Source organism: Caenorhabditis elegans, chromosome V (assembly GCF_000002985.6).
Source record: "Caenorhabditis elegans chromosome V".
Classification (NCBI taxonomy): domain Eukaryota; kingdom Metazoa; phylum Nematoda; class Chromadorea; order Rhabditida; family Rhabditidae; genus Caenorhabditis; species Caenorhabditis elegans.
In genome coordinates this window covers 19,771,092-19,797,833 of record NC_003283.11, presented here as the reverse complement: position 1 = coordinate 19,797,833, position 26,742 = coordinate 19,771,092, and the positions used below count along the sequence as shown (strand labels likewise).

Here is a 26,742-nt window from a genome sequence, read left to right as displayed (position 1 = left end):
TTCAAAGATTGAGTTCAAGGGGTGCTAAACGCGTGCTCCGACTGGCTCACACTAAGCATGAATCTCGGTGCCTTCTGTAAAGAAAATTCTAGAAAATTCCAGTTGTTTCTAGAAAAGTCTGGAAGTTTCCAGATTTTTTAGACGTTTCCAGATTTTTCCAAAAGTTTCCAGGGTTTTTTTCCCAAAAGTTTCCAGATTTTTCCAAAAGTTTCTAGAAGTTTCTAGATTTTTCTTGAAAATTCTAGAAAGTTTTAGAAGTTTCCAGAGAAAACTGTCAGATTTTTTAGACGTTTCCATAATTTTCTAAAAACTGCCAGATTTTTCTAGACGGAAAATCGGCAAATTGACGAAATTGGAAGTTTCCGGCAAATCAGAAAATTGCCAAAATTGTAAATTTCCGGCAAACTGCTGGAATTGAAAATTTTTGGTAAATTGGCAAATCGGCAAATTGCTAAAAATGAAAATTTCCGGCAAATCGACAAATCGCTGAAAACAAAAATTTCCGGCAAACTGCTGGGATTGGAAATTTTTGGTGAATCGGCAAATCGGCAAATTGCTGAAAATGAAAAATTCCGGCAAATCGGTAATTTTCCGAAAATTAAAATTTCCGGCAAATCCGCAAATTGACGAAATTCAAAATTTCTGGCAATTTGCCGAAAAACCGTAAAAAATTTGCCGAACGGCAATTGCCGCCCACCCCCTGCAAACCGGCAATTTGCCAAAATTGTAAATTTCCGGCAAATTGACGAAATTGAAAATTTCCAGCAAATCTGCAATTTGTCGAAAATGAAAATTTCAGGCAAATTGGTAATTTTCCAAAAATGAAAATTTCCGGCAAATCGGCAAATTGCTGAAATTGAAAATTTCCAGCAAATCTGCAATTTGCCGAAAATGAAAATTTCCGGCCAATCCGCAAATCGCTAAAAATGAAATTTTCCGGCAGATCAGTAATTTGCCGGAAATGAAAATTTCAGGCAAATTGGTAATTTTCCAAAAATGAAAATTTCCGGCAAATCGGCAAATTGCTGAAAATGAAAATTTTTGGCAAATCGGCAATTTGCCAAAATTGGAAATTTCCGGCAAATCCGCAAATCGCTAAAAATGAAATTTTCCGGCAGATCAGTAATTTGCCGGAAATGAAAATTTCAGGCAAATTGGTAATTTTCAAAAAATGAAAATTTCCGGCAAATCGGCAAATTGCTGAAATTGAAAATTTCCAGCAAATCTGCAATTTGCCGAAAATGAAAATTTCCGGCAAATCCGCAAATCGCTAAAAATGAAATTTTCCGGCAGATCAGTAATTTGCCGGAAATGAAAATTTCAGGAAAATTGGTAATTTTCAAAAAATGAAAATTTCCGGCAAATCGGCAAATTGGAAAATTGCTGAAATTGAAAATTTTTGGCAAATCGGCAAATCGCTAAAAATGAAATTTTCCGGCAGATCAGTAATTTGCCGGAAATGAAAATTTCAGGCAAATTGGTAATTTTCCAAAAATGAAAATTTCCGGCAAATCGGCAAATTGCTGAAAATGAAAATTTTTGGCAAATCGGCAATTTGCCAAAATTGGAAATTTCCGGCAAATCCGCAAATCGCTAAAAATGAAATTTTCCGGCAGATCAGTAATTTGCCGGAAATGAAAATTTCAGGCAAATTGGTAATTTTCCAAAAATGAAATTTTCCGGCAAATCGGCAAATTGCTGAAATTGAAAATTTCCAGCAAATCTGCAATTTGCCGAAAATGAAAATTTCCGGCAAATCCGCAAATCGCTAAAAATGAAATTTTCCGGCAGATCAGTAATTTGCCGGAAATGAAAATTTCAGGAAAATTGGTAATTTTCAAAAAATGAAAATTTCCGGCAAATCGGCAAATTGCTGAAATTGAAAATTTTTGGCAAATCGGCAAATCGCTAAAAATGAAATTTTCCGGCAGATCAGTAATTTGCCGGAAATGAAAATTTCAGGCAAATTGGTAATTTTCCAAAAATGAAAATTTCCGGCAAATCGGCAAATTGCTGAAAATGAAAATTTTTGGCAAATCGGCAATTTGCCAAAATTGGAAATTTCCGGCAAATCGGCAAATTGGAAAATTGCCGGAATTTAATATGCCCGGCAATTCGCCGAAAAAAAAATTACCGAACGGCAACTGCCGCCCACCCCCTGCTCCGACTTACTATAACTCCATCTGCCAAGTGCAGGGTGAAAAATGAGTCCTCAAACAGATCCCGTTGCCGTCTTCGCTTCAAAATCTTCATCATAAAAATTAAATACAACATTCCAAATGGTAAAACATATGTTAATTGCATCCCGAACTTCACATATTGTTGCAAGTTCGTTTCTCCTGAATCACAACCATTTTCTGGATTAGTTGGCATAGTGGAACAAATATATAACTAAAACTCTGACTATGAGTGGCTTTTTGCTTCGACGTCAGTGCAGACTTGAGTAGATCATTCGATTAGTGGTGATAATTGGGTTTTCGGATATTTTTGAGGTTTAGTTGATTGTGAGACATATTTAACCTTGAACTATGGTTTTTGACGGGGAAATATAAGCTGTGATGCACCATGGTTCTTTTGGGTCGACATGGTCCTAGAATTGTGCTAGTTGTTACGCGAAGGCCTCACAAAAATTATCACTTTTTTCTTTTCTTTTTTAAAAATTATTTCACGTTTCAATAAACGTAATGATTAAAAGTTATAAAAACAATTTTTTAAAAGGTTTGGAAAATATATTTCGTGTAACGTGTGTGATGTGTAACACGTGAAGGTAAAAACAACTTTAGATTGAAAAATAAGATAACAATATTCTCGGTTCAATTTCAATCATTTTCGAAAATTACTTTTTGAAACATGCGGTTTTTGTCAGCATTCGGTGAGTTTATTGGATGAAATGTTGTCATCTTCAAGGTAATTTTGCAGTTCTGGCTCTCCAAATCAAGTATCTCACCGCCGGAAATTATACATTCGAGCCGGATGTACTGCTCTCTAAACCAGGTAAGAAGATTTTAAGAATTTAATTTCAATATTGAATATTTTCAGCGCCATTCTTCTCGTTCAAATACATTGATCGTATCTCTACAATTAATAATATTGCTAAAGGAATCAATCTTCAAACTGATTTGATGAATGGAAAGATTCCAATTGATAAAGTTATTGGTGAGCTTCTGGACGTTAAATCTTCCAATATTATCAACTTTGGATCTGGCAAAATTATTGAGTTGACTGATCAATTGAAGGATATTTCAATGGAAAGTAGCAAAGAATTAATTGGATTAGGATCTGATGCATTCAAATATGACACATTCATTCATAACTTGACATCCGTTAGAGATAGTTTTAAATTTCCTGGAAAAGATGAATACTACGCAGAAGTGGAGAGTGTCATGAAATTTAACATGTCGAAGCTTGAAGATGTCATGAACGAGTTCCAAGGTATACACCTCGATTTAACTCAGATTTCAAAGCTGAACCCGCAGGAACTTACTTACGAAACCCGTACCGCCTTTATAGACTTTTGCAAAAGAGTGGAAGGAAATTCAAAAACTAGCCTGTTAAATCTATTGAAAGATGTAGACAAAATGTCTGAGCCTTTGGAACAATTGCAAAAATTACCTTCTGTGTTCGAGCCTTTCAAGGAAGTGTCAAAGTTTATGAGACTCCGGAAAACGCTTCCACATCAGTATTCTGAAGATGATCAATTTTTGATGAACAAAAATCTGAAACAAGTGATGAATATGGCAAAGGGTCTTAAATCATCCCGGGAAGATATTCAGAGATTACAAACCCTGAGAAGTAATACCAAAGAACTGGAGATGGTTGATTTGAGAAATCTAGGAGATCCATGGTTGGGTAAAATATTCAAAGTGAAAAGAGCATCACTTGATAACTTGGCAAGCAGCTTCAAGCCATTGCCACTATCATTGGAAATTCTTAATAATTTCAATAAAGAGTTGACAGTTGTTGCTGGGAGTTCTCAAATTTATGATGGATTTGAACAGTTGAATGCATTGCTCTCATCGGTACCAGTGGATATTGAACATGTTACAGGGTTAATGAACAAATTCCACAAGTGCAATCGCTTACCAATCGATGAAACGTTTGAAAGCAAAGTTAATGAATACTTGACTATTGTGAGTGAGGTTCAGAAACTTTTCGGTCGTTTGAGATATCGTTTATTCGTGAGGAGTTACAAACAATTGCAAAAGAAAATAGCGATTGCGATTCCTAATATTGTAAAATTAGATCAACATTTGACCAAATTGCGCGATGATGGAACATTGAAAGAAATAGGAAAGCTTGTTTCGTATCACTATAACTATTTACATCAACGTCATCCTTTTGACAAATATTCAAAGCTATTTCAAAAATTGATTGACGGGAGAAAAGAGTTTACTGACAAAGTTGACAACGAATTATCAGTAATCAAATGTTTTCAACAGTTGGAACAGGACTCTGAGGACCTTCAAAAAGTGATTCAAGTGATTCAAAAAATGAGGAATCTGGATAACGCCTCCGTTGAGAACATTAAAGGGATACCTTCAGTTGTTTCAGAGTTGTTGCAGAATATTTCAAAAGTTAAAGAAGTTTCTGATAAAATGAAGGAAAATTCAAACAACAAGACACTTGTGATGAATGCTCTGGCGTTTAAGGAATCAGCTTCAATTAAAAGTATCATTTCTTCTGTACAAAATGTTTATGGTCTGCTAGACTTGGAAGCCCCGATCAATCAGCTGAAAAATGTTAACTCTATTGTTCTCGAGGAGATTGACAAAGCTCAAGATCCAGCAAAGCTCCAGTCTCAATGGGGAGATCACAAGGCTGATATGGCATCTCTCCAAGCTACCATGACATCAGCTAAAGCTTTTGTAGCCGAGCTCGAAGGCCGCAGAGCTAAAACATTGCTGGAATACGCGGATCCATTGAAGAATCTGTCAAAGATTCCTGATGTCAAAATGAATGCAAGTGAGAAATCCAAAGTGATTGAGGAGTTTATTAAACAGAATAGTGATAGTGATTTGATAGCTGCAAAGGAGACACTCGACAAGATTGCTACCATGGATCTTCAATTCTCGAGTGTTCAGTATCCAGAAGCTTCTTTCAAGACTCTTCAGGACGTGTTGCTCACTTTTTGGAGCCAAACTGCAGTTTAAAATTGTGAGTTTAATTGTTCATATATACATTTAAAGTTATAATTTTTCAGGTGTAAGATTTCACTATCAGTCGTCGGCATCTTGCAAGCTATTAAACTTTTTTTCCCATATCAATAAATGGTCTATGTGAAATTACACTCTGCTGAACTTTTTTTAATTGCAAATAAATGCCTTTTTAAGTCAGCGAGGGAATTCCTGTTTAGACCAGAATAGGGGCCATAATAGAGGTGTAATTTATTATCAAATTGGTAATTTCGACAGCAAACGTTAGTGTTCAAGAGGCTATGTACTGTAATATCCCTATTGTAGAAAAAAAAATAATTCCGCTGAATATAGATATTTAAATTGATTGTCACATGTAATAAAATGAATATCTTTTCAAAAGTTTTATGATTGGTTACTGTTGTGCGGTATAAAGAATTTTATCTATAGTACTAGCTATATGTGTTACTTGGTACATAGGTGACATACAGTCTTTCCGCTGTGCTCTGTCCCTTTTTCTGTGTGTTATTTTAGTTTCAATGCCTTGTCGCTGAGCGGCAGAGCAGAGCTATGTACCAAGTAACAGATATAAATTCCACTATAGACTACTAGAATGCTCAGATGTTTTGCCGCCGCCGAGAGGTATCAAGATATCTATCTATATTGCGATTTATATCTGTAACTTGGTACGTAGCTACGCGTACAGTTTTTGCGCTTTGTTCTGCCGCTGAGCGGCAAGGCATTGACACACAGAAAAAGGGAGGACCACAGAGCAAAGCGGAAAGATTGTATGTCACCTATGTACCAAGTTAAAAATATAGATCGCACTATAGAGAGACGTCTTTATACTGTTCAACGATAACTATTTTGAGAATGGGTCTTGCCACGATGGGACTCGCCACGATGGGTCTCGCCACGATGGGTCTCATCACGACCTTATCCTTTACTACTACAGTACCCCGACGATATCCTTCTGATTTTTCTCGAGTTTTCCAGATGGTTATGGAACATTTCATAATTTTCGCAAAGTTTCCAATATCCCTTCAAAAGACGAAAAGTCAGGTTTTCTCATTTTTTCCCAAACTACAGTAATCCTACAGTAATCCTACAGTAATCCTACAGTACCTCTACAGTACCACTACAGTACCCCGAGTGTATCCCACTACTAACCCCAAACCAATATCCCTTCAAAAGACGAAAAGTCAATTTTTCCCAAACTACAGTAATCCTACAGTACCTCTACAGTACTACTACTACAGTACCCTGACCATATTCCCCCACTTACCCTAAACCAATATATCTTCTTAAGTCAAAACATTGCAGACTACAAAGACTACAAAGACTACAAACTCCGGATAGACGAACTGCATTTTTTTTAATATATAGGTAATGATATTAATTCATTCATTACAGAAACAAAGCAGTTAAAAAATAACCGAAAAACTTTATTCTTTTATCGTGGAAGTTTCCCACAAACATATGTGTCAAGCGACTGATCGCAGAACACATCGTCCATATTCCCATTGTAAAGACTGAATTGAGGAGTGACAACGCCAGCATCGGATGTTGCATGTACAAGCAACGTTAGGCACCATTGCCTTCTGCAGTTATGTAATATTTGAATTTTGACTGAAGGTATAACTCACAAGCTCATCAAATCAGGCTGATTGACACCATAAGTAAAACCAGCTGTCCCATTTGTAAGACCATCATCCCACTCATAAGTGTCAGCGGGGGGTACAGATACCAGGTCGGTAACATTTCGCTTTTCTTATTCCACCGATCCAGGTGATGGTATTTGCACCGGGAGATTTTTGGTTGATAAGGGTTCTTAATAGGTCTGAAATAGAGAAAAGTGTGAAAAATTATAACAAGATGAATATTTCTTACGAACGGTTTGTGTAACTTCATTAGCAGTTTGGAAGCCTGTTAGGTTGGCTCCATGTTTTTGGCACGCGGCTTGTGCAGTGATGTGGTTCGTGTTCCCGTAGAATGGCTTAAAGACACTTTTTAAAATGGTTTATAAAGCGATTTTGCACATGGATCTTGAAATTCCCGCCAAAACCCTTTTCTCACAAAACATGTGGTGCCAAAGGGTCCCATTTTGGTATGACCTTCGAAAATTGCGGGAGAAGAGACGCAGACTTTTCAACTGATTTCGCATGGTTAAGAGTAGGGCTCCCATGAGATTGCCGCGCCGGCGTGAGGCGCGGACCTCCGAACGTGTCGGCCGCTTCCAAACAAACACCACTTCGCACTACGTTGCGCACACACAGCGGCGCGCGGCATCAGCGTGAGGTCGGCGTGAGGCTCGCATTTTGCGCCTCAGTCATCTCGGAGCCCTAGTTAAGAGTGTGCTGACGTCACACTTTTCTGGGAGAAAAATTCCCGCATTTTTTGTAGATCAAACCACAATGAGACTCCCTGACACCACGTGAAAAAATTTGAATGCTTTTTCCTAAAATCTCACCTTAATACACCATCTCCCATGTGGTCTATCAAAGGCCGTCCATCCACTTTCACAAGATTTTGGTCCAGATGGTCGGGGTGTCCTATGTCCACGACCACGATGACTGTGACCTTCATCCGAATCAGAGGATCCAGAAAAAGAATGAGCAAAGACCGAGGATATACCAAAAGCGATGAGAAAAAGCTTCATAGCTGGAAAAAGGAACTGCTATCAGTTTTTGAAATATACAACGCTCCAAAATGAAAACTGAAAACTATAACCTGTTTCACTTCCTTTTCCTGAATTTATATCGCTCCCTCCGCATTTTTATTGCTCATTTTTAATGGTTCCATCAAAAGTTATCGTCAAAAAAACTTGGATTTTAAAATTTTCAAAGAACATTACCGGAATCGGTATTTGCCATGAATACTGCCACTTATCATAATTAGTTTGAAAAAATTTCTTTTGTTTTTTCCCTCTTTTCAAGGAACTTTTTGTAAATATACCATTTTTTTTCTTTTTTTAACGATTTTCGTGTTTTTTCCCTATTTTTGAATGCTGGAATTTTCTGGAATTTCTTTTTTCTCTTCCGCCCAGCCTGATCGTAGGCATTAGTCCAAGCTTTACCCTAAGCCTGGGCCTAAGCCTGAGCCTGAGCCCAAAACTAAGACTAAGCCTAAGTTTGAAGTCTAAGCCTGAGCCTAAGCCTACGCCTAAGCCTGAACCTGAGCCTAAGCCTAAACCCTAGCATAAGCCTAAGCCTATGCCTGTGGCTATGCCTAAGGCTTAGGTCAAACCTAAGCCTAAGCCTAGTCTAGTAAGGTTGTAAAAAATCGATTTTTGTAATTTCTTGGCGCAATCACTATTTTTTTTTAATTTAAACTGTTTATAGTTACACCTGGATTTCCCAAAAGCAAAAAAAATCGATATTGAAAAAAAATTCCGACAATTAAAAATATGTTTCATTAGGCTCAATTCTTCATTGCTGCCAGCCGTCTTGCTTGAGGTTGTCGGGTTACTGTAGCAGGTACTGTAGATGGCCTATAACTGCACACAAAGTTATGTACCTCATCATCTCCCAGTGTATTCCACTTTGTATTAGTGATGTTTTCAGAAAAGTAGTTTTGTGCAACGTTACTTCCAAAGTTGGTATAGGAAACTGAAAGACCGGTATCCCAGGACAAGGTTTTAGAAATAGGATCCCGATTGAGCCCTATCCAGAAGTGTTTGAAACCTTCACCAAATATTGAACCGGCGTAGACTAAAAAAAATTAGGTACTTATAAAAAAACCTTAAATTATAATAGATAAAACTATTAAAACTCACCGGCCAAAAAATTACTCGTTTCCTGATCAGGGACATATGCTAGCCATGAAGGCCCAGCTGGGTTATGATGATGACACCAATCACGAGCATCTTCATATTTCATCAGAGAAGTCACAAATTTATAGCATATTCCTTTGATTTCCCTGGTTTGGCCATCAATGTCAGGACAATCGGTTAGTGATGATGGAATAAGTATTGCCAAGAAAAGAAGTTTCGGGAACATTTGGAAATGTGGTGTTTAGGTTACTTTTTGCGTGTAAAACCTTTATATATGTATGTTAATTGTTATCAGTATTAAACTATGTTCATTTTATGTAGAATGACTTTGAAACCGATAATGCATCAAATTATCAATTATCAGCAAGTGCGTCTTTATCGAAAGGTTAAATAGCGTATTTTGTAGTAAGAATTTGAAAAAATGTAGGAAAAATAGATTCGAAAAGCAACAGAAATAAAATGTAATTGGAGCAATTGCATAGTTTCAAAAATGTTTGCAAAAGGACAGCCGGCGAGAACATGATACCTATATATAGGCCAATATATATATAACAATATGGAACCTATTTACATAACACATATTTATCTAATTCTCACATACCTAATGCCTATACACCTAGTGCCTACACATTTATGCACCTAATACCTATAAACCTAATGCATATATACCTAATACATATATCCCTAATCACTATATACGTAATGCATATATACCATACCTAATAATTATATACCTAATACCAATATGCCTAATACGTATATCCCTAATAACTGTATACCTAATTCCGACACATCTATGTACCTAATACATATATACCTAATGCCTATATCCATAATAACTATATACATAATACATATTTACCTAAAGCCTATACATATAATGCATATGGCTATATACAAAATAACTACCTGATTACATAATAACTATATCCCTAATACTATATCCCTAATAACTATATACGTAATGCATATATCCCTATGAACTATATTCCTAATACATATATATCTAATAACTATACCAATACATATATACCTAATACCTGTATACCTGTATACAAAGGTCATCCGGCAAGCACATTATTATCATTTAACTTGTTGGTACAAAAAAAAATCAATAACTCTTTATTCACCCGCATTCATTTCGGAACTTTTCCACACAAGTACGTATTATGTGCCATCCTGCAATCCACATCATCCAAGTTCCCATTGAAAAAGTGCCATTGAGCAGAAGTGAGGCCCCAGTCGACTTGGCCATGTACATGTTGGGTCAGACAGAATTGTACTCTATAAGCGCATTAAATTTGGAATTGGAATGTACACGTGGTGTCCGAGTATCTCATTTTGATTTGTTGGTTTGATCTCCGAGAAATGCGGGAGAAGAGACGGGGAAAAATTCCCGCATTTTTTGTAGATCAACCGCAACAAGACAGCCGGACACCACGTTGAAATCCTAGTTACCCGCTATGAATATCAGGCTGATTAACGGCAAAAGTGAAGCCAGCGGTGCCATTTGTATGGCCATCTGTCCATTGATAACTGTTAGCCGGGGTACAAGACTGAACAGTTGGGCAACTGGCTTTTCTGATCCCACCGACCCAGGCTATTGTGTTAGCGCCGGGGGATAGGGCTCTGAGGAGGTCTGGAAACTGAGAATTTTCTGGAATAACTGCGGATTTTAAGGCTTTACGTGTAGCTCGCATTGATTAATCGGCAGTTTGAAATCCAGAAAGCTTGGCTCCCTGAGCTTGGCAGGCGGCTTCTGTGGCGTCATGGTTGTTGTTCCCGTAGAATGCCTGAAGGTATAGGATATAGGTACAATAGGCATTGAGCCTTACCTTAACACACCATCTCCCTTGTGGTCTATCGAGACACTTGAAACTAGGGCTGGCCATCCGGACTAATCCGGACGAAACCGGACGTCCGAATCCGGACTTCCGGACAACGGACGTCCGGTTTTCCGGAGAAGGAGATCCGGAAACCCCTTTTCAAAATTAGGCCACGCCCACATGGAGACCCGTGGGTGGCAAATGATGCTGGAAAATTTTTTTCGGCAGGGGACTTATGTGAACCTATATCCCGACATTTTCTGGGTTCCGCCGCTCACTATAAAAACGCGCACACTAGTGTGGGCACTTTCACAGTGAGGCGCGGAACCCAGAAAATGTCGGGATATACGTTCACATAAGTCCCCCTGACTGGAAAACTTGCCAGCATCCATGTGGGCGTGGCCCAATTTTGAAAAGGAGTTCCCGGGTCTCCTTATCCGGAAAGCGGACATCCAGAAGTTCTGGGCACCGCTCTTCCCAAATCCGGACGTTCGAAAAAACCGGACGTCCGGTTGGCCAGCCCTACTTGAAACAGCAGAAATTTGAAAATTTAACTCCAAAAAATGTAGGTTCTTAAAATGACATTATAAAAAACTGGAATTTCTTGATTAAACAAGTGTGACGTCATTATTTTCAGGAGCCCGCAATTATTGGTCAAATATTTTTTCTCTGCGTTTCACAATTTTTTCACTAATCAATTAGTGAAGATCAAGTAATCACCAACACCAGAAATGTACCTTATTTTGCTGATTTTAACAGAAAACTCAAATAGAAGCTCCTGGAATATTTCTTTGAATGTTTGAAAACTAACTGCTGACCATCCTCCAACTGGAAAAATTCAAAAAATTAATTTTATGATCGGTTTTTGGGTCTACTTGGGGGTTGGGGGTTTTAAGAAGTTTGTTGAAAATGTTTTGAGGTCACAGTCTTGATGTCGCCCACTACAACATCCAATCCTGCCCAAGCTTTGTTAACTGACATAAATAGTGGAAAAGTTTTATTCACTTTTTGTCATCCATATTACAATTACATTTTTTCAATGCAGATACAAATTTCAAGGTATGTAGGCTATGCAATGTATCAGATGGATATTTAAACTTTTCGGCGAAACCTGCTAGATGTCAGAACAAAACTAAAAAAAATTACATTACAAAATTGATTTTAAATCGTGTTCTTTGCAACACCTGTTGTAGCATCTTCCACTTTCTGAAAACAAGAGATTTTAATTCAGAAATTCCAAAAATTAAATTTACCGGTGCCAAAGTGTTTCGGAACACAATTTTCAAGAATTCCCTGCGGATAGTGCTATTTAAAGAGACATATATAATAGCAGGACTTGCATGATTACATGTCCAACATATTTGTCCAAATGCAAGAATCCATTCAGCAGGGGTTACAATTGCTAGCGCGTTGTAGACCAAAGCAGTTCCGGTATTGAAGAAGCAAATTATGGAGCATTGAATGAAAATCTGAAAGATTTTCTTATTTGGATTGATAAGTTAATGTGATAGAAGATTCAAAAACAAAATAACTACTGTTCCAACTTTTTGATTTTAAACTTGACACTTAGTTATTACTGTCCTCTCAGACATATCGTGTTCAATTGCAAACAAAAAAGACATTTTAAAATTAAAATTAAAAAAAAATAAATATTAAAAGCACAGCATGTTGGTCTCAAATATACAACTATCTTGAAACTCCTATATATTTTTCCAATTTTTTTCAAAGACTAGAATTTAAAAAAATACTGGTAGCGTGGAGAACAGAAAAATAATCTATCGGGAACTGGTAAAATGTCTGACTCACTGATCTGGAAGCCTTTGATTTCTGTCCCTTCGCCATCCGTTTTACCATTATAAAATACACAGAAAATAAAATGAACATGCATGCCACAAAAATCCAATTGTTCCACGGTAGAATGGTGTGTTTGTACTGAAACGTTTTTTAATCTCTGAGGACTGTTTTCTTATTAATTCTGAAATAGTAATTGAAGTTAGACATTGGTTTAATAAAAAGTTGAAACTGCAAAAAAATATTCCAAATAAGTTACCATTGCAGCTGCCTCTTTACTGGGTACTTCCTCAGATAATGGATCAGGAATCCATGCCATAAATACAGAATTATACGCAGTTGTGGGTGTAAACCAACAAATGTAGAATCCATAGAAAAGTACAAAACTGATTGAAGTATAGGCGAGTTTCTTCTCGATTACATCTGCATACTTCCTGAAGCCAATACTGATGATCCGATTGGAAAATAGAGACGTGGTGGCGGCACATGCCATACACCAGGTACCTGAAAAACTTATAAGCTCCCAGAAAATGTGATTGGTAAAGTCTATTTTGACGCTTTGCCAATTCTGAATGAATGATGCGCCTGACGTATACTGAGCTTTAGAATCACTCAGGATAGCATGTCAAAAAAAGTGATTAAGTACCCCGGAATTGTCTGATGCTACCGAAAACGTTGTTTTATACTTTTGCAGGCGATAAGAAATGAGAGATACATCATTTTGATCTTTGCATTTTTTATTAAGCACTATTTGAAACAGAGTTGTCTATTTGTCTGCATTTTTTGCGGTTAACGTCAGTTGCCCCGACTAGATCTTTATTTATTACAGTAAACTTACTTATTGCAATTCCTCCAGCCACATAAGTAAACGTTGGATACATGCAGAACACGGTACCCATAATCAGCATCGGTCCAGTAATCAGGCAACTACAGCAAGTCGCAGTAATGTCAATTAGGGCCAATAGAACAATTATTTTATAGCACGGATGTCTGATAAGTTTGGTTTTAAATATAATATAGATAACAGGAATGTACAACAACTCCACGAGGACTCCAAAAACTACCAGTGGCCATCCGAAATACGGTCGTTTCTGTCCAGTCTTCTCCCATTCCGTGAAATTTTTATGGGAGCAGTTGTAATAGGGAATTGCTTCAACACTACCGTATTCCAGCAGACGATTCATTGCGGAATCTGAAGTTTTTCGACCTAGAAAAGTTATTTTATACTGTTCTTGGTGGCTGAATCTAATAGATGTTTTCTTAGGATTAGCATATTTTGCTGGTTAAGGTAATTGATAAAAACGGCATAGACATAACTTTTTTGTTTTATCATAAAGAATTCTTGGAGCTAAATATCATGAATTGAAAGCATTGAGCTAAAAGTTAGGATTAATATGTACGTCATTGAGAAATTGAGATTAAAGATATGGTGGTCTGGATGACGTATGTTCTTTTAGACTAATTACGCAAGACATAAGAAGGCAGGTAGGCACATAGACAGGCAGTCATGATGTAGGCGCGTAGGTAGGCTGGGATGCAGGCACGTAGGCACGGATTGATGTGATGAATTTTTAAAAGTATGATGTTGGTTCTTCAAGTAACAATTTATTCATTTACATTTTGATATACATATTTGAAAAAAAGGAGACGTTTAAAATTTTCGGGTCCAAACTTGAAGATATATCTTAATGTTTATTTAGTTCTGCGAAATAACCATGAATGGTGATAGACCAATGTGAAAATTGGGAAAAATTACTGTTTCAAAATGCGAACTTTAGAAACACTTCCGAATTAAAAATATTTCGTGATTCTTGACGGCCGTTTTTTTCAAAATTACCTTTTAAATGTTTTTTCTTTAATTTAATTTTTCTAAATGATATAATTGCAAAACCCGAATTGTTCCACGCATGAATGGAGTTTTCGGATCAGGAATCCAAGCCATAAATACAGAATTATATACAATTGTGGGTGTAAACCAATAAATATAGAATCCATAAAGAAGTACAAAACTGGTTGAAGTATATGCCAGTTTCTTCTCAATTACATCTGCATACTTTCTGAAGCCAACACTTATGGTCCGATTGGAGAATAGGGACATAGTGACGGCACACGCTATGCAAAAATTATTATAAGCTACTAGGAAATATACACGGTAAAATTGATTTTAATGCTCCTCATTATTATGATATCAAAAATTGTTCCTGTTTTACACATTTGATACACATTTGAAACAGTAATTCAGATTTTTGTGTAATTTAATTAGTTAGCATCTAAAACGGTAAAAATTGTTGTACTATACATTAAAAAGTCGGAGTTTTCAAAGAGCCGCACAGCCCTGCTGGAAACGTTGTTCTATACTTTTCTAGGTGATACGAAAAAATAAATCCATCATTTTAATATACGCAATTTTTTCTTTAAAATAATTGAAACCTAAATAAATACATTTTCAAGTTGTTCATATTTTCTGAGACGTTTTTGTTGGAACTGTTTTTTGTTGGAACTGAACAGGAGCGCCGCAGTCGCATGTAAGAAACTCCTTTTTTTTTCAGAATCTACGCCTCAGCCCACTGCGAAGCCAATAAATCGCAGATATGCTCGTGAGAACGGTCATGAAATCAAATATTTGTGTACTGAATACAATTATTGTTTAATGAAATACTCATTTTGATTGATATTTATAACAAAGCATGCTTATTTCACGTTTAAGAACAAAAAATATTTTTAAAATTTAAACGCAAACAAAAAAAAAACAACTACCATAAATATTTATGTGTTCAAGAGTTAATTCGACTATATCAATTGATCTTAATTGTAAATAATATCGATCAATGTTTTCAAAAAAATGGGGGAATTCGATGCAATATTATCTATGAAGTTATGGAAAAAAGTATTTCATTGAACAACAGAACTTCATTTTTGTGCAGTGCTTGAAGCAATTGTGTCGCGGACTTTCTGAAATTCAGATCCATTTTTATTTTCAGCGAGTTCATTAACTTCATCAAATTACTTGCGAATATCTTGCTCCAAACATGAGTTTCAAGAATTTCCTACGGATAGTTTCATTCAATGTGACATACATTATAGCCGGACATGCATGATTACATGTCCAACATATTTGGCCAAAAGCCAGAATCCATGGAGCCGGAGTGACAATACTTAAAAGTTCATAGAATATCATATTCATTGTCATGAATCATCATAAAGGAGACACTTGAAACAGCAGAAATTTGAAAATTTGGCCACAAAAATGTAGCTTTTTAAAATAAGATGTTCGCTCAATTTTCATGGCCTTTGAACATATATTATCTCTTTAAAATTAAATAAATTGGCATTCCTAGATTAAATGAATGTGACGTCATAATTGTCAGGAGCACCCAATCATTGAAAAAAAAATCCAAAAATCATGTCATTGAAAAGCTCAGGATATCAACTAATAGAATCAAAAAACTTTGTCGATGCTCGTGGAAACTCCTGGAATATTTTTTTGAATGTTTGAAAACCAGCTTCTAACCATCCCCGAATGGGAAAGTTCATAAATTTAATTTACTGATTGGTTTTTGGGACTACTCTACTTTAAGAAATTTGTCGGAAATGTTTTGAGTCACACTTTCTCTACAACTTCCAATCCTGCTCTAGCTTTGTTTATTGACAGAAACAGTGGAAAATTTTTATTTACGTTTTGTCATCCATTTTAAAGTTACAATTGTGGATGCATGCAAAACCTGTTAGATGTCGGGCGCTTCAAATCAAAATCAAGAATACCATATCTTAAAATTGATATTATGTTTTAAAATTGAAATTGTGCTCTTCCTCGCAACACTTGTTGTAGCATCCTCTACTTTCTGAAAACAAATTATTCTTATTCAATAACTCCTTTATCAAGCTCACAGGTGCCAAAGTGACTCTGAACACAGTTTTCAAGAATTCATTGCTATTTAAAGTTACATATCAAATAGCTGGACATGCATGATTACATGACCAGCATATTTGTCCGAATACAATAATCCAATCGGAAGGGGTTACGATTGCCACAGCATTGCAGACAATAGCAGCTCCGGTGTTGAAGAAGCAAATTATTGAGCATTGAATGAAAATCTGAAAGATTTTCTTATTTGGATTGATAAGTTAATGTGATAGAGGATTCAAAAAGTAAATGGCTAGTGTTTTAACTTTTTTCGAAATGAAAGTTTGCCATGTTTTCTGCTAGTGCACGTGTACTCAGTTTGAACTTCTCCTCACCGATCTGGAAGCCTTTGAGTTCTGTCCCTTTGCCAGACGTTTTACCATTGCAAAATACACAGAGAATAAAATGAGCATACATGTCACAAAAACCCAATTATTCCACACATGAATGGGGTTTTCGTACTGAAACTATTTTGTTAATCTTATCCTTTAAACATTGACACATCAAAAAGTTGAAATTTCAAAAATAAAAAATATCACTGCAGCTGCCTCTTTACTGGGTACTTCCTCAGATAATGGATCAGGAATCCATGCCATAAATACTGAATTGAACACAATTGTAGGTGAAAACCAACAGATGTAGAATCCATAGAAAAGTACAAAACTGATTGAAGTATAGGCGAGTTTCTTCTCGATTACATCTGCATACTTCCTGAAGCCAATACTTATTATCCGATTGGAAAATAGGGACATGGTAGCTGCACACGCCATGCACCAGGTATCTGAAAAATTTATAAGCTACTAGAATATATATTCGGTAAAATTTATTCTGATGATTTTTTTTTTCATTAGAATAAAATTTGCATAATACCGATCCAGGAGACGTTGACAGTTCGAAAATAGAAGAGATTTAAAATGTTCACTTAATCTAAAAGACTCACTTAATGCAATTCCTCCAGCCACATAAGTAAACGTTGGATACATGCAGAACACGGTTCCCATAATCAGCATAGACCCGGTAAAAAGACAACTGCAGCAAGTTGCACTCATATCAATTAGAGCCAATAGAACAATTATTTTATAGCACGGATGTCTGATAAGTTTGGTTTTAAATATAATATAGATAACAGGAATGTACAACAACTCCACGAGGACCCCAAAAACGACCAATGGCCATCCAAAATACGGTCGTTTCTGTCCAGTCTTCTCCCATTCCGTGAAATTTTTATGGGAGCAGTTGTAATAGGGTATAGCTTCAACACTACCATATTCCAACAGACGATTCATTGCGGAATCTAAATTTTTCCCACCTGGAAGAAATCAATTTATACTGCATTTGATTATTATTTCCGTGTTGTGTAATAATGAATTATAGCCGGCGGGCAATAACAACAATTCTTGCAAACGGTGAGAAAATTGTATCTGTTTTGATTTCTTCATATTACATTCATAATTGGAGGCGTTCCGTTCCTTGTTCTGGAGAGCAAAAATAAGGTACAATTCTGGTGATGATGATCACATAATTTATCAGAAATGCTTCCGTGTTACAAAACATTGTTTTTTTTTTGATTTTCAAAAATAAATGGTTTGGACTTTTAAACCTTCAAGTTAAACACCAAAGTTTACTGAAAATCAGTTTTAATTTCGACTATACGAAAACATTCATCGTTAAGAAAATCATTACTTATATATATAAAAAAATACATGGAGGATGTTACAATTGTAGTTTGTAGTCTATGACGTCACACTTGCAAAGTGTTTCAGGCTGTTGAAGGAATATTGGTTTGAGGTTAGTGGCGGGACATGGTCGGGGTAGTGTAGTAGTACTGTAGGGGTACTGTAGGGCTACTGTAGGATTACTGTAGTTTGGGAAAAATTGGTTTTTCGTCTTTTGAAGTGATCTTGGAAACTTCGGGAAAATTATAAAATGTTCCAGAACCTTCTGGAAATTTCCGGAAATTTCTGGAATGTTACAGAACCTTCTGGAAAATTCGAGAAAATTCTGGAATGTTCCAGAACCGGAAAAAAAATTAGAAGTATATAGTCGGGGTACTGGGGTTTGTTGATTTGAGTTATAAAGATGTTGAAACTGCGCCAGTCGATGTCCGCGCCAGAGGCGCGGTCAGCGGCTGGTATTAAATATTAATCGTTACGTTGAATACAGAATTAATCAATTCAAAATTATGATCACGTATGGCGGATACGTCAAAATCACAAAGCTTTGAAAACTCCTGTTAAATTTCCTTCGTTATTGTTTTTTCTAATATGAAAATGAGCACTCGTTGTTGAAATTATTGTATTAATAAGTTTTATGATGAATTGTTCGATTAAATACCTTTTTTATTTAACATTTTTACTGAAAAAATTGATTGAAAAATGCAGATTTTTTTTCGTACTACGGTAGACGGCGATGTACGCAATACACGATTAATTGATGAGCAAACATTAATTCGAATTTCAGTTTTTATCTCTTTTTTATTGAAAATTCACGAAATTACTTGTTTTTTTGTTGAAATTATTGGAAAAATAAGTTTTTAATGCCACAAAAGTGTTTGTAGTTTGTAGTATAAGCAAGTTTTCGGCGATTTGTTTGGTTTGTCTTCTTCTACCGTCTTCTTGTATTTTTTAGTATACTTTTCAGTCAAATTCAACAATTTAATTTGCTTGTTTTTCAGAATAGTACAACCAAATAACTCGGAAAATGGAGGAGTTGGATTCGATCAAAATGATAGTTTTACTCACCGCTCACCGGTGAAAGCTTCAAAAAACATGTTTTTTTTTCAAAAATTTCAAATTTTCCTTCCAGAGCTCCATTAACTAAATCGGATCTTATTCGAAATGACACAAAAGCGATCAAATTGTGCATTCTCTACGAATTTCTACAAGGAACCCCAACTCTGAAAGCATTCGGAAATTTCTGTGAAGCAATTGGAAATGATGTGATAGAATATCGGGAATTCGATTATTGGTACCATCAAATTGGAGTCGAATGTGAAGATTTGAATGAGGATATTTGGTAAATCAGTTGTGAAATTACAGGATTTTATAAAATTATAATTAAATTTAAATTTCAGTTGGAATCCGAAGAGTAAGACACTTACCGATATGCCGCTTAATATTGTTGATACAGTTTTGGATAATGTTAAGCCAATTGATAGGTTAGTTTAAAGCTGAAAATCTGCTGAAAATCACAGTCTTTTCAGATTAGTTCTTCGAAAAGTGTCTCAAAACCTGAGAAGTATCACAAAAGCCAGAGAACATGGCTACAAGGAAGTTTCGCTAACCGTTCGTCCGACATTCGCATCGATTCAAATTGACAGGCCCAGGTGGCCAGATTGTGACAAGATTAAATACATCAGTCAAGATGATGGCAGTTGTAATGTGGTCTTGGGCGGAAAATCGTCTAAAATCGAAGGAATCAGCTATGTGAAAGCGGCGGTGAACGATTTGGCTCAGCTGATGGACAATCCGAAAAGTCAATTTGAAGTAATGAGATTGGCTGTCTCATTGAACGGTCACCCACTCGAATTCGAAGAAATTCATGACGATGATCCCTTACTTGAAATTAAGAATCGCCTCCGTCGAGAGATTTCCGTGAAAATCGCCGATGCTCTGAACGGTGTGAAAATCCAATTTCAAGTGGAAACGCTCATTATTCGTGAAACGATCATGCCGGCAATTGTATCGATGGTTTCCCGCTTTAAACCGGGAAAAGTTGAACGAATCCACATTTCTAGATACAAAATTGAGGAGAATCGGGAACCAGTCGACGAACTTGTCAATCTGGAATCATGGAAGAAGGCGATAGATATCGAAACGAATACGGTGTCAGAGATTCACCTTCAGATCGATCATGTGATGCATTCGAAGCGCTTCGAAATTGCTAAGGAAACTTTTTCAGAGAAAGAAGCTATCCAAATTCGAGATGTAAGTGCAAAAAAAAGCGGACTACTCTTCAATAATCACATTTTCACATTCAGATTCTCACAAAATCGACGCTCTTCGAAGAAGGTCTCATCAAACTTCCGGATTATGATTACGAAGCTATCGGAAAAGTCTTCGACCCGGCATACGTGCATACCGGGCCCAATGCCATTCTCTACAGCAGCAACGACGTTCAATTTGTCATCGTGTGTGATGAGGATCGGTTCAGTACGACTTGAATTGCATTTTTCAATGAAATTTAACACTTTATTTTTCAGAAAACCACGGATTTCACCCAGAACACTCGAGAAATGGCAGAAAAATTGACGATTGAGTTGGATTCGAAAAAATCGTTCGTTTAAATGATTTTTAAGTTCAAAATTTCCCAGCTTCCAGGTCCGATGCTCCTTCACTATTCGACATGCCAAACAGAGTGCTTCATGAAATTATGGACAACGTGGATCCGATCAATCGGTATTTTTTCAGCCATTTTTCAGCCATTTTTCAACCAATTGCAAGAAAAATTTCAGACTTGTCCTGCGAAAAGTCTGCCGAAAATTGAGGAATTTCCTAGATAACAGAGATCCCTGTTTCAAGCATGTTGAACTATCGATCTACAACAATTCCTATTGGATTCATCTGCACAGCGAGTGTTGGTGCTCGACACGGAACACCGGCCTCGGAGGATATTGCACGAATAACTTCAAAAATCCTGTGCTGATGCGAATTTCTAGGAATTCCTTAAATGAGATTCTACGCGTTCTGGAAGATTTTCTAGCGATTCCGAAGCTTGAAATCGACCATTTTCGTATTAAAGCAGCTATGTTCCAGGAAAAGATTGAAAATCGGTTTCCCAATTCAAAAATTTGTGCCAGAAGACTGGAAATTGGAGATTTCTGTCCCAGCCAGCTCACTCCCATCATTTCCCGCTTCGAGCCCGGTTTTCTCAAGGAAATTTCCATTGAATGGTATGGAAATCGAGCTGATTTTCGTGAAATCTACGATTTGGAGCAATGGAAGCAGGCGAAATCAATTATCATCAAGCCGGAATCTTATTCAACTTCACATTCTTATTTGAATATTCCAATTGAACAATTATTCCATCTTTCTCATTTTGATATTTCTGATGTTACAATCTCAGTTGATGATGCAATGAAGATCAGAAATGTGAGAATTTGAATATTTTTTAAAATTTTTTATTGATTTTTATTGATTTTTTTCAGATTCTCTTGAAATCAGCTAGCTTGGAATATGCATGGATTTATTCGCGTGAACCAATTCTTCTAGAAGTTGTGAAAGTATTCGATGAGAGCTTTATTGGCGATTTTACGACTTCTGAGTACAAAATCAATCAATATCGCGTTACTGTGGATGAGAAATCTTTGATAATTGATAAAACCTATTAATTTTCCATTTTGTTTCTGGAATTGCTGTGAAATTCAATTTTTTTAATGCATTTTTCGATTAAATTCATTTTTTTCCGGTCGAAAATCTTGATCTTTAGACGTTTTGGCTGCGTTTTATCGGTTTTTAACTTATTTTATGATTAATTAATATTTTTCAACGAAAAATAGGGTTCAATTTTTTTCCATATTTTTTTATTGAAAATTGACGGTGTGTCTCGGTTTTTTGTGCATTTTTTCTAATTTTATAAATACTGTAGGCTTGAAATTGGCGTTTTTCGACGATTTTTTGTGTTAAATGCAGGTTTTATCGTGGTTTTAAGCTTTTCAAGCACAGATTTTTCAATTTTTCGAATAAATTCCCGGTCAGATTGCAGAAATTTGGTTTTGAGCTCCTTCCGACGGAAAATTTGGGAATTTTCGTTAATTTCCATCGACTTCCCACCAATTTTCAGCTGAAAACATGATTTTTAAAGAAATTTCATAGAAAAACCGCACAAACTTCAATTTTTGACCCAAATTTGTGGATTCTCGTCCGAAATTCCAGAAAAAGGATAAGAAGCATAATATTTTGTCGAAAAACAATTTATAAATGTTGATTTTTGAGTAAAAACGGATTTTTAAAGCAGTTTTTCATTAATTTTCTGATTTTTTTGTAATTTCTCCGCTCTTTCTCTCGAGTAATTTTGCATTTTGCAGTAGAAATCGATTTTCAGAGGTGAAAATTGGAATTTCGACAAATTTTTTATCGGAATCGTGTGTTTTTGATGGATATTCCAGTGTTTTGATGCGATCTGCAAATTTTTGAATTTAAAATTCTAATTTTTCACAGTTTTGAAGTGATTTTCCTGCAAATTTCACACTTTTAGTTGGAAATCAAAAAAAATTAATTTAATCTGACTACGGTAGATGGTGAAGTACGCAATACACAACTGCGTACATGGCATTCAATTTGGCGATCAGTGTTAGCAAGTTTTTCGATAATTTGTTGTTTTTTTTAGTTCTTTTTCATTTTTCGCGAGTTTCGATGCATTTTTCTTTTAAATTTAACAATTTAAATGGTTTATTTTTCAGTAAACGACGGATTTCAATATAGAAAATCGAAAAATGGCGGAAAAACTGGCGGATAAATCGGATTTGAACGAAATGTTGGTTTTTTTTTTACGCTTTCAAAAAAACTTTAAAAATGTGTTTTTATTTAATCTAAATTTCCCTGTTTCCAGGTCCGAAGCTCCATCACCATTCGATCTGCCAGAAGGAAATCTTCATGAAATTGTGGACAACGTGGATCCGATCAATCGGTATTTTTTCAGCCATTTTTCAACCAATTTAGAAAAAAAATCACCGGTGAAAGCTTAGGAAATTGGCGAAAAAACTTTACAAACAGTTTTTCAAACTAAAATTTGTCATATTTTCAGCTCCGATTCACCTACTCTTCCTGACAGTTCCGTGGGAGTGAATGAGCTGGCGATAAAGTTGGATTCGATGAAAATGTTGGTTTTTTTTGCAAGTCTAATTTGATAAAAAAGTTTTTTCATCATCGAACAATTCAAAATACCCTTCTCTGGTATTGAGAATTGATAAAAAAATTGTACAAAATTTCAGGTCCGAAAGCTACAAGACTATTGGCGTGAAATACACAAAATCAGTTGCTGATATGCCAGATGTCGTATGTCGCGGAATTGTCGACTATTCGTTTCCGGGTTTGAATCCCAGTGCAAGGTATTTACCGTTTTTTTCAGTTGTCAAGTATTTTAAATTTTATTTCAGAATCTTCCTGGCCCATATCAGCTCCGAATTGAAAAATGTGATCTCATCAAAAAATATTGGCATAAAGAAGTGTGAAATGAGCTTGTACCTTGGGCGTTTCCATCTCAGAATCAAAGATGAGACAATTAAATACGATTCCGATAAAAATGGCTGTCGTGTTGGAGGTTCTGTGCCGACAAAATGGAACTTATCAGTCGAAAAATCTCCGCTAGATGCTTTGCTCGACGATCTCTCCATTATTTTGGAGAACAAAAAGCTTCGATTGGATGAATTCGTAGTTGTCGGAGCTGATTTTTTGTCAACAGAGCAGTGGAAGCAGCTTGTGGAAATTCTGAACATATGCTACAATTCGGCTGGGCCATTTAATGCCAAGGAAATCAACATCACCACAGTTGGTGCTGAAAAAATGATTGATTTGATCGCTCGCTTCAAGCCTGGAATTCTCGAAAAAAATAGAAATTGTCTGGCACTATATGCCATCAAATTTTTTAACTGATGCTCTTTCCATGTATGACCTTGATCAATGGAAGCAAGCAAAATCGGTGCGAATGTCCAGTGGCAATGAGGCAGCGATGTCATTTCCTCTCAAACATCTCGCCCACTTGAACGATTTTGTTGTAGGCTGGAACATATTCTCTGTAAAAGATGCGATGGATTTGAAGCATGTGAGTTTAAAGAAGTTGTTCATTTATAAGATTTATGAATATTTTTCAGATTGTTGAAAGATCGGAAGTGTTGGAGTATGGAACGTTCGTGATTAAAAATTCAATTGGCAAAGAAATTGTGAGAGTTTTCGACCCAGACTACAATCAGGAAAATGTCACGGAAAATGGGGATCTAAACTACACAATTAACTCATATTATATTACCATCAAAAAGAACCACGTGTCTGTGAAAAAGGGTATTAATTAATTGGAAATGACTAAATTTTTTGGAATTTTTCATAATTTGTTAGCGAGGAGCAAGTTTTGCAAGTATATTTATGGTGTTTTTGATTTTGTTTTTAATTGTTTTTTCAATTATCAATTTTCAATTATAAAAATTATCAATTTTCAGTTTGTTCAATAAATAGTTTGCAGAAATTTGGTTTGGAGACGAAAAATTGAAGACGTTAGAAAATCTGAAGACTTGATTTTTTTTGGGGATTTCATTAAAAAAAATCAAAATGTCGCAACTGTAAATATCGATTTTCTGAAATCGTTGTTTTTCTTTTTTCCGGCATTTTCTTCAAATGATTTTTGATTAAAAACGTGCGATTTTTATTAAATGTAACAGCATTTTCAATATAAAATTTCATGATTTATGCCTTCTTCGGAAATTCTGTAAATTTCTCAAAAAAAAACTTAGGAATTGACCATTTTAAGAGTAGCGCTTACTTTATCGATTATTTCCAGTCTTCTCTTCACTTCTTCCCATTGTTTCACACTTTTTTCTCCAGCAAGTGTTTCTCAAAAGTCCATCAGAATTGACGGAGTTCAGGCCTTCCTCATTGAATTTTCGCGCTCCATTGACAATCGCCTGCCGGACACCGCGTGGAAAAGTGTTGTGTACTCTACACGGACAAATACACCAGTTTTACAACTAAAAACGCGCCGTAAACCTACACAAAATCTCGTGGACTCAAAATGGCCTAGTTCGGCAAACTCTGCCATTTCGATTTATGAGCGAAGCCAGAATTCCGTGATAAATTCACGATTAGATTGCAGAATATTTGGTTTGGTGCTCCATCCGACGGAAAATTTGTGAATTTTCGTTTATTTCCATCGACTTCCCGCCAATTTTCAGCTGAAAACCTGATTTTTTCTGAAATTTCATAGAAAAACCGCATAAATTTTAATTTTAAATTTGTGGATTTTTGTCAAAAACTCCAGAAAAAAGACAAGAAACATGCTATTTTGTCAGAGAAGAATCCATAAATGTGGATTTTTAAGTAAAAACGGATTTTTAAAGCAATTTTTCATCAATTTTCTGACTAATATTCGACTTCTCAGCATTTTTGTGAGTTCTCCGCTCTTTTCCTCGAGTAATTTGGCATTTTCCAGTAGAAATCGATTTTAAGAGATAAAAATTGAAATTTCCAAGAAATTTTCATCAGAATCGTGTGTTTTTGATGGATATTCCTGTATTTTGATGCGATCTGCAAAGTTTTGAATTTAAAATTTAAATTTTTTGTCAGTTTTCAATCGATTTTCCTGCAAATTTCACACTTTTAGTCTCAAATCAAAAAAATTAATAAAAAATGATTTAATCTGACTACGTAGTACGTGATACACAAATGCGTACTTGGCCTTTTATTTAACGAGCAAACATTATTTTCGATTTTTAAGTTTTTCCCCTTTTTTTATTGAAAATTAACGAAATTACTCGGTTTTTCTGTTGAAATTAATGAAAAAATCTTAATTTAAAATAATTATATCACTTCCATTAAAGTGATTGTAGTTTACTACAAACTATATTTTTTGGGAATTTATTTGGTTTTTCCTCTGCTACCGTTTTCTTGCAACGTTTAATATCTTTTTCTAGTCAAATTCAATATTTTAATTCACTGTTTTTTTCAGAAAACTACAAACATTTCGGCTCATTAAAAAATGCACATTTTCAGGCCAAATGCTCCGTCACTAATGAATATGCCGGTGCTTGTAATGGATGTAATTGGACGCCAATCTATTGGTATGCTTTATTCCTGCATTCATTTCTGAAATCAATTTAAAATCAATTGCAGGCTGGTTCTTCGCAAAGCTTCCTTCTAGGCCTCCTGTAAAACTTTCAGATTTCGGCCAAATTTCATAATTTTACACATTTTCAATTCGGATGATGCTTCTCAAGAATATTATAAAACGAAAAATCAAAAATATTTCCTATAGAAGCTAAAAATAGCAAAAAACTGCTGTCCCCGCGGAACGAATTCCCGCAAATTCTGGAATTCGTGAGGTGCCGCGCGAGCGCGCTCGAATAATTATGAACACTTGAGGAGAGCGTGTCATATGGATTTTAATATAATCAATAATAACTTCAGACTTTCCGTCCGCAAAGTGTGCCGTAAACTGCGCGATGCCATCGATTTCACTGATCCAGGCTTCAAGACCGTCGAGGTTCACATCACTGATGATCTGTGCTTGCTTTGGGCGAATAGTCAGTTTTCATTTTACAGTATGACTGTCTCCGGAGGCATTATTTTAAAAAATAAGGAACAAATGAGGGGGTGCAAAACTAATAGAGAG

At 35.8% G+C, this 26,742-nt stretch overlaps 6 protein-coding genes and 6 pseudogenes across 13 annotated transcripts; 6 read left to right on the top strand and 6 right to left on the bottom strand.

Moving 5' to 3' along the window:
• Positions 1-2,802: 2,802 nt before the first annotated feature.
• On the top strand, positions 2,803-5,325 carry M162.7 (uncharacterized protein). Its single transcript, NM_075437.5, has 4 exons — positions 2,803-2,872; positions 2,920-2,994; positions 3,040-5,154; positions 5,201-5,325. The coding sequence occupies exons 1-3, from the start codon at positions 2,851-2,853 to the stop codon at positions 5,148-5,150; spliced, it is 2,208 nt and encodes a 735-aa protein (NP_507838.3). The 5' UTR covers positions 2,803-2,850; the 3' UTR covers positions 5,151-5,154; positions 5,201-5,325.
• Positions 5,326-6,583: 1,258 nt separating this feature from the next.
• clec-259 lies at positions 6,584-7,791 on the bottom strand (annotated as a pseudogene). The gene is made up of 4 exons: positions 7,603-7,791; positions 7,023-7,128; positions 6,779-6,972; positions 6,584-6,733 (listed from the first exon to the last, which is right to left on the bottom strand). Coding segments are annotated over exons 1-4 (639 nt in total).
• A 657-nt stretch (positions 7,792-8,448) lies between these two features.
• Positions 8,449-9,394, bottom strand: clec-258 (C-type lectin domain-containing protein). The gene is made up of 2 exons (NM_075435.3): positions 8,908-9,394; positions 8,449-8,842 (listed from the first exon to the last, which is right to left on the bottom strand). The coding sequence occupies exons 1-2, from the start codon at positions 9,128-9,130 to the stop codon at positions 8,553-8,555; spliced, it is 513 nt and encodes a 170-aa protein (NP_507836.1). The 5' UTR covers positions 9,131-9,394; the 3' UTR covers positions 8,449-8,552.
• A 646-nt stretch (positions 9,395-10,040) lies between these two features.
• M162.6 lies at positions 10,041-10,796 on the bottom strand (annotated as a pseudogene). Its single transcript has 3 exons — positions 10,740-10,796; positions 10,363-10,697; positions 10,041-10,188 (listed from the first exon to the last, which is right to left on the bottom strand). Coding segments are annotated over exons 1-3 (540 nt in total).
• Positions 10,797-11,872: 1,076 nt separating this feature from the next.
• On the bottom strand, positions 11,873-13,705 carry srt-45 (Serpentine Receptor, class T; the record flags this gene model as incomplete). 2 transcript variants are annotated; one of them, NR_136386.1, is made up of 5 exons in its annotated part: positions 11,873-11,936; positions 11,984-12,199; positions 12,537-12,705; positions 12,781-13,025; positions 13,360-13,705. NR_136386.1 is itself a non-coding variant. In NM_001322607.1 (5 exons), the coding sequence occupies 5 exons, from the start codon at positions 13,703-13,705 to the stop codon at positions 11,892-11,894; spliced, it is 978 nt and encodes a 325-aa protein (NP_001309464.1). The 2 variants fall into 2 exon arrangements, 1 of the variants encoding a protein (NP_001309464.1); NM_001322607.1 differs by having other exon boundaries at positions 11,892-11,936; positions 12,537-12,662.
• A 735-nt stretch (positions 13,706-14,440) lies between these two features.
• Positions 14,441-14,676, bottom strand: M162.14 (annotated as a pseudogene). Its single transcript has one exon. A coding segment is annotated over exon 1 (236 nt).
• Positions 14,677-15,519: 843 nt separating this feature from the next.
• srt-46 lies at positions 15,520-17,711 on the bottom strand (annotated as a pseudogene). Its single transcript has 5 exons — positions 17,366-17,711; positions 16,965-17,206; positions 16,761-16,886; positions 16,501-16,616; positions 15,520-15,676 (listed from the first exon to the last, which is right to left on the bottom strand). Coding segments are annotated over exons 1-5 (987 nt in total).
• A 1,414-nt stretch (positions 17,712-19,125) lies between these two features.
• fbxa-194 (F-box domain-containing protein) lies at positions 19,126-20,587 on the top strand (the record flags this gene model as incomplete). Its single annotated transcript, NM_001047684.1, has 5 exons — positions 19,126-19,175; positions 19,231-19,440; positions 19,499-19,582; positions 19,628-20,351; positions 20,405-20,587. The coding sequence occupies 5 exons, from the start codon at positions 19,126-19,128 to the stop codon at positions 20,585-20,587; spliced, it is 1,251 nt and encodes a 416-aa protein (NP_001041149.1).
• Positions 20,507-21,754, top strand: fbxa-118 (F-box domain-containing protein; the record flags this gene model as incomplete). Its single annotated transcript, NM_075431.4, has 5 exons — positions 20,507-20,576; positions 20,627-20,700; positions 20,745-20,822; positions 20,879-21,515; positions 21,572-21,754. Exons 2-5 carry the CDS (start codon positions 20,660-20,662, stop codon positions 21,752-21,754), a joined length of 939 nt encoding a protein of 312 aa, NP_507832.2. The 5' UTR covers positions 20,507-20,576; positions 20,627-20,659.
• A 1,104-nt stretch (positions 21,755-22,858) lies between these two features.
• On the top strand, positions 22,859-24,433 carry M162.9 (annotated as a pseudogene). The gene is made up of 6 exons: positions 22,859-22,899; positions 22,975-23,052; positions 23,170-23,244; positions 23,357-23,473; positions 23,522-24,186; positions 24,236-24,433. Coding segments are annotated over exons 1-6 (1,174 nt in total).
• A 1,640-nt stretch (positions 24,434-26,073) lies between these two features.
• Positions 26,074-26,341, top strand: M162.15 (Mobile element protein). Its single transcript, NM_001269957.2, has 2 exons — positions 26,074-26,191; positions 26,244-26,341. Exons 1-2 carry the CDS (start codon positions 26,143-26,145, stop codon positions 26,309-26,311), a joined length of 117 nt encoding a protein of 38 aa, NP_001256886.2. The 5' UTR covers positions 26,074-26,142; the 3' UTR covers positions 26,312-26,341.
• Positions 26,342-26,535: 194 nt separating this feature from the next.
• Positions 26,536-26,699, top strand: M162.13 (annotated as a pseudogene). The gene has a single exon. A coding segment is annotated over exon 1 (164 nt).
• Positions 26,700-26,742: the final 43 nt, after the last annotated feature.

Coding starts and splice junctions, on each gene's coding strand:
- M162.7 (NM_075437.5), top strand. CDS start 2,851: ATGCGGTTTTTGTCAGCATTCG. Junction 2,873..2,919: donor GCGGTTTTTGTCAGCATTCG/GTGAGTTTATTG, acceptor GTAATTTTGCAG/TTCTGGCTCTCCAAATCAAG. Junction 2,995..3,039: donor TGTACTGCTCTCTAAACCAG/GTAAGAAGATTT, acceptor GAATATTTTCAG/CGCCATTCTTCTCGTTCAAA.
- clec-258 (NM_075435.3), bottom strand. CDS start 9,130: ATGTTCCCGAAACTTCTTTTCTTGGCAATACTTATTCCATCATCACTA. Junction 8,843..8,907: donor AACGAGTAATTTTTTGGCCG/GTGAGTTTTAAT, acceptor AATTTTTTTTAG/TCTACGCCGGTTCAATATTT.
- M162.15 (NM_001269957.2), top strand. CDS start 26,143: ATGAATATGCCGGTGCTTGTAATGGATGTAATTGGACGCCAATCTATT. Junction 26,192..26,243: donor AATTGGACGCCAATCTATTG/GTATGCTTTATT, acceptor AATCAATTGCAG/GCTGGTTCTTCGCAAAGCTT.